General features: G+C 36.3%; 1 protein-coding gene across 1 annotated transcript in view; it reads right to left on the bottom strand.

Annotated features, from left to right (window-relative positions):
* The window catches only part of LOC146473825 (chymotrypsinogen A-like), a 13487-nt gene extending 8346 nt beyond the window's left edge, over positions 1-5141 (bottom strand). The window contains exons 1-2 of the mRNA XM_085117915.1: positions 5040-5141; positions 647-841 (exon numbers count right to left, since the gene is read on the bottom strand). Of these exons, the coding sequence (XP_084974041.1) occupies positions 647-841; positions 5040-5094 (250 nt within the window). The 5' untranslated portion in view covers positions 5095-5141. The remainder of the gene's footprint in view (positions 1-646; positions 842-5039) is intronic.
* Between the last annotated feature and the right edge of the window lie 1009 nt (positions 5142-6150).

The following is a 6150-nucleotide window of genomic DNA, read 5'->3' as shown; positions in this document are numbered from 1 at the left end:
CTGTAAATTATACGTTTCAAATTTTAGTTGATTTGGACGATGAAGAAGGGGGATTGATAGCGAAAAACGTGATCATGAAGGCAAAAAAAACCCCTTTTTCTTTATTCAATATTTTTAAACTGAGTGATGCAAATGTCGCAATAGAAATTATCTACCACGCATTTTCGTTCTTTTTTTTGGGGGGGGGGGGAGGGGGGGGCTTTTTTTATGCTTTTCCCGATGACACAATTGATAAAAAAAATGTTTAATTAATAAATTAACAACAACAAAATGCAGGTATAAGGAGGGGGAGATTTCAACTTAAACTTTTCTTTTCTTGGCTGGGGAAATCATTTTGCCTCGATTACATAATTGTCAAAATGCTGACATGTCTCCCCGCTACGTTAATTGCCAAGTTCGAAAATTAAGAATAAAAGGAAAACGATTGTAAATTTTATCTGTCATTCTATCAAAGAAGGCCTACAAAGCGATTAATTGGAATTATTCGGTTAGAATTTAAGCTCCTGCCAACTAATACACTGTACTTTCTGTCATTGGGATGTAACGGCTAAACGTTCAGTTTCGTCTGCCGCGCCTGCGTTGAAGGCTCTACCATAAAAGCGGCATCAAAATCTTTTCGAAAATTTGACGGGAACTTAACACTTACCCACAATGACAGTTAATGACCCAGTAGACGTAGATCTGAAACAGTGTGCTGCAGTGAGAACCCAGTTGTTTGCTATAAGTGATCCTCCACAGAAGTGCCTGTTGTTAGATCTGAGAGAAACTTGCCAAGGCCAGGCGTGTGGTCGGGCGTTTTGACCATTTATGACCCTGGACGAAAAAGACTTCATTCCACAACCTTGGAAATTAAAATGTAAATAGATTAATAGACAAAAGGATAAATAAATGAATCAATCAATAAATAAATAAATAAATGAATAAATAAAGAGATGGATGGATGGATAAATAAATAAATTAATTAATTAATTGATAAACAAATGAATAAATGAATAAAAAACGAACGAAAGAACGAATGAATGCGACACACCAGTGGAAAAAAAAACTTTTTAAAAAAGATAACTTAGTAAGCTACAAAATGTGACTTGTTACTTCTCTTTTAAGAGCAATTCTCCGGGAAAGTGAAGCAAAGTTGGAAATGAAAAATTTTAACCCCCCTTCCATTTTTGTGTGGAGGTAGGTTACCTTGGGGGATAAACAAAAACAACCATATTTGGATCGGCAGATGTATCGTTGCCATGGTAACCGCAATAGATGACGTCGGCCTTAGGACCATGTTTTGAGCAAAAGTTCCATTCTCAAAAAGTAAAAGTAAACGAGTCTGGTTCTCGGGTGCATGGGAACCAATTTAAATGAAATTTATACAGATGGTAGAGCCACTCTTCCAGTTTATAAAATTTGCCGTTAAAATAATTTGGGTTTTATAAACAAGAAGAAAATGCTCGTCTTACTATGATTCCTGTCAGCCATTTTGACAAGCAGGAAGAACAAGCACAACCATATTCCTAATTTCTCCGAAAGTACTCTTTGCACATAAACCAAATTAGCAGCAGAGATTACACAGGTATTGACGTTTATAAATATCATAAAATCCATTTGGGGAAAACTATATTCTGGCCATGGGTGCTGAAGATACCTGGGACATTTGTTAGACAATTGTTAATTTTGAGGGCTCTAGTATTTGGCTCAAACAGGCTTTAGAGTGAGAAAATTAGCTTCATAAGTATCTATTATCATCTTGTCTGCTACCTACATTTAGTAAATAAGGTTTTGACCAACAAATTTGAAAGAATATAAAATGATAGAAAACCTTACTTGAAGGTTTTGGGAATTTCTTCAGGATGCTTTCGTCGTGTGGTTCTCTCCAGTGTCTCTACTTCGCACGCTCCGTTTTTTTGACGAAATCTAGCGCGGACTCTAATCTAACAGTAACTTCCATCGAATATCCAGTTTGCCGTGTTTCAGACCAGAGATGATGATACAAGTAGCCCGCATACACTTGACAAAGAATAGTTGACAAGGTCCAAAACATGGTCGTAATACTTGCGATTTCTGCCGTCGAGCACCTAAATTCATCAATATTATCCAACCAGGAAGTAAAGTAAATATGTTGAGATCAATGTACAAAGCAATTGCGTGCCTTTGAACAATCCAAAGTAACGTCTTTGGCTAAAATCGAGTCAGATATTGCGATAGTCGACAAGCCAAGAATGGTGAATAAACTGAACGCATAGGCCGGAAGTCCGAGAAGCACGACTGCTGACCGGATGTAACACAATGTAATGGCATGTAACCCCGGATGTAAGTGTAATGACATCCTCTTGTAATGGGGTTGTTTTACAATGGCAATGGTGAAGAAAGCCAAAACAAAACAAAAAAAAAAAAACAAAAAAAACGAAAACAGAAAAACCGAATGAAAACAAAAACAAAGGAACTGGAGCTGAACTGATTGCTTTTTAGAATGTTAAAATGCAATTACAAATTCAGTTCTGATTTGCTATTCGTGACAAGAGAATGAAAAATTCGCACGTGAAATGTTACATTTGTTTTCCTGCACGGCAAAGAATAAACAAACAAAAAGAATGCCAACATTTGGGCAGGTATTAGGTACTGAATTATGGCCCCAGATCAGCGACGTATCTTACGTGCAGGCCATCCTTAACATCCGGTAAGCAATGAATTAAAAAGCAAACAAACCCAGGAAAAATGGGTGGCTTATATGGTTGCGTAAAACGATCAGTGAACCGCTTTTATTTTGTCCTCTTTATTCATCACTGTAAAACAGTCATAAAAGTGGATCAAAAGTCGTCCTTTTATCCCTCTATCAATGATATATTGTACCAAAAATATCTAAAGAAGAGACTGCCATTGCGACAATGTCGCTTTATCTGAAGCCACAAAAACAAACAAAAAGCGCGTATAATGCATTTTAAAGTACATCCGGTCAGCAGTTTTGCTCCTGCATTTCCGGTCTACATACGTTTGGTCGTAAACAACGATTTCTTCGCTTCTCAACCACGCACTACGGAATGTACGGCTCAATTTAGCCAAAGACTTTATTTAGAATCGTCGCAGAAATGCATTTGCTTAGCTGTGATCTTGATGCCTCTATTTAACTTCCTCGATGGATTGTATTGATGAATTATTTCGATACTCGACACACGACTGTGTTTGACCTGTTCGACTGTTCTTTGTTCGGGTTAATGCATCATCATCTTTGGTCTAAAAGTAGATGTTCGGCAAGGCTAGCTAGTTAGATTTGTCCTTTCCGCTTGAGTCTGTGCAAGATTTGGTCAAGAAAATGGAGCGAGCGAACTGAGGAGAGACCCATCCTATACGACAAAAGCATCCTGAAGAAATTCCCAAAAGTTGCAAGGTAGGCTTTGTTTCAATTTATATTTCATCAAATTCGTTGGCCAAAACCTAATCAACCAAATGTAGATAGCAGATAAGATGAATGAAAAAACCTCTGAAGCTGATATTCTCTATCTAAAGCCTGTTTGAGCCAAATACTAGAGCCCTCAACATTTCCAATTTTGCAATTTTTTGCAACTTGCTCGGATGTTTTCAACACCCATGGCCAGAATATAAGTTCCCCAAATAGATTTTATGATATTTATAAACGTCAATATCTGTGTAATCTCTGCTGCTAATTTGGTTTGTGTGTAAAGAGTACTTTCGGAGAAATTACGAATATGGTTGTGCTTGTTTTTCCTGCTTGTCAAAATGGCTGACAGGGGTCATAGTGAGACGAACATTGTCTTTTTGATTATAAAACCCAAAATACTTTAACGGCAAATTTTATAAACTGGGTGTCTCTACCATCTGTATGAATTTTATTTGAATTGGCTCACATGCACTCGAGAACCAGACTCGTTTATTTTAACTATTTAAGAGTGAATTTTTTGGTCAAAACATAGACCTCAGGCCGACGTGATCAGGTGCGGTTACCATGGCAACGACACACCTGCCGATCTAAATATGGCTGTTTTTGTTCATCCCTCCAGGTAACCTACCTCCACACAAAAAATGAAGGGGGGTTAAAAATTTTCTTTTCCAACTTTGCTTCACTTTCTGTGCTGATATTGCCGGTGGCGACTTTTTACCTGAATAACGAAAGAAATTTAACCAAAAATGATCTAGGGGAAAGATGACGTGGTGGGTTAGTGTTCATAGACTTTGATGTTATCTTGGTAATTAATTTTTAATTTTTTTTTTCTTTTAAATTGATGGTACCCAAAGTTTGCGCACTGTATAACGCGTATAGCGTAGTTTAACGATTCAGATTGCCAATCAAATAGAGACAGACACTAGAATAATGGAATTAGTTCAAAGTTCTTATCGATGCAAGAAACCACTTGCGTAGTTACATGGCAGTGCTAAGAAAGTGGTGATACGTGTTTTGACGTACTTACATCGGGACTTTTTCATTGGCCGATCATTGCAGGGTAAAGAACGTTAACGATTCCACAAGATGTTTTCTCTCAAAAGAAAACATTTAACCAAGAGAACAAAGTCGCAGTTTCATTTTTAATAACTGTTTTGTTTTACCAAATAGGCACTTTTCTTTTTTTTAAATAAATCTTTGTCTTTCCCTAGGATGACTAAACATTACTTTGTTCCAACAAGGCAAATAAGAAAGATTGACAAGTAGCATTGATCTATTTTAATTAAATTAAATGATTTTAGTTTAATTTTGTGCCTATTATTCTTTTAACAGATATTACTGTGATGATTTAAATATATGCCTAGGATTATTGCTCGTTAAAAAAAAAAAAAAAAAAAAAAAGATTTGGCCCTAATTCCCGAAAGTCCTTCTTATAGGATAAAGTAGGCTGTTAAAGGTTGAGAATGACGAGACTCAGCAATGAAAAAGGGTTTGAAAAGGAAGTATAGCCCCCATGCCACATCGAATTATATTCAGGCAACTGATTTTCAATAAGGATGTTAGTCTCTGATGATTGGAGAAACTTATTTACAAGGAAACTCAACAGTTCAAAGAAAGTTACAATGGAAACTTTACGTTTTATAAAACTTACCTTGTGAACTTGAAGCTTGAAACAGCAGAAAGGCAATGGACATCCAAAGAAACATCCTGACGGTGATCTTTCCCAGATGTGGTGACAAGCAAGAGACGACACATATTTTATAGTCTTGAAGTATTGAATCAGGTGCAAGGCACTTAGAGTTCTAACATAAACACCAAAATGAAACACTCAAGTTCCTGATAGGTGTTTAAGTATTTCTTGACTCAGATGGCCATATGAATCGTTGTTGTTTGTCTTTTCATGTCAATTTTTAATTTCTTGTTATTTAGGTAATTTGCTTTTTTCGTCTTTGTATAATAGATTGATTCGAGAGAGATGAGGACCAATATATACGTTTTTTTTCTTTTCAGTTTTTTTTTTCTTTTTAATTCTAAACACCTTTAAAATGTAAATTCATACTAATGCACGGCTTTCTTTCTAAGAATGAAACGAATTATTATGCGGTTACCCCAATGTTCGTTTTAGCCTTTACTAAGTTCTTCTTTCTTGCGTAACCATAAACCTCGTAAAGGTACCTTTGAATTAATAGGTTATGCAAGGATGTGCAGGACATATGGACAATTCTTAAAAGCTCCGTTTTGAAGAAAAAAAGAGGCATGATTCATGGTCAACTTAGAATTTCAAAAGGGCAAACCTAATATTTCTTTCATCTCAATGGCTCGTCATCCTATATCTTCACTGGACAGACGGGGCAAAGCTGATTTTGATGAACTTATTCATAAAATATCCACAGAACCTTAAGGCCCTGTCTTATAGCTATATACTTTGATCCGACGACGTAGATTGAAATAGTGCAAAACTATTTTCAGTAGTGCTAAACTTTCAAATTATTTCCCTGATTGCAACATGTAGATCGTTGCACCCGATTCTATTATGCAAAAACTTGCCATAAATTGTTGCCCTATTTTACCTCTTTGGAAATACTCAAACTTAACTATATTCAACGGCCTCATTACTATTGGAACAGAAAGCTTAAACATACAACAAAGACGGCGACGGCAACAACAACGCCACAAAACCAGTCGGGGTCAGTTATTAAAGGACAGTTTAAACGATGTTTAGCAAAACCACGTTCTAAGTCATTTTCAATTTTGCCAATAAT

The sequence above is a fragment of the Pavona decussata genome, unplaced genomic scaffold, assembly GCF_977016875.1.
Source record: "Pavona decussata unplaced genomic scaffold, jaPavDecu1.1 SCAFFOLD_92, whole genome shotgun sequence".
In the NCBI taxonomy this organism is placed as follows: Eukaryota; Metazoa; Cnidaria; class Anthozoa; order Scleractinia; family Agariciidae; genus Pavona; species Pavona decussata.
This window is presented reverse-complemented; position numbering and strand designations above follow the sequence as displayed.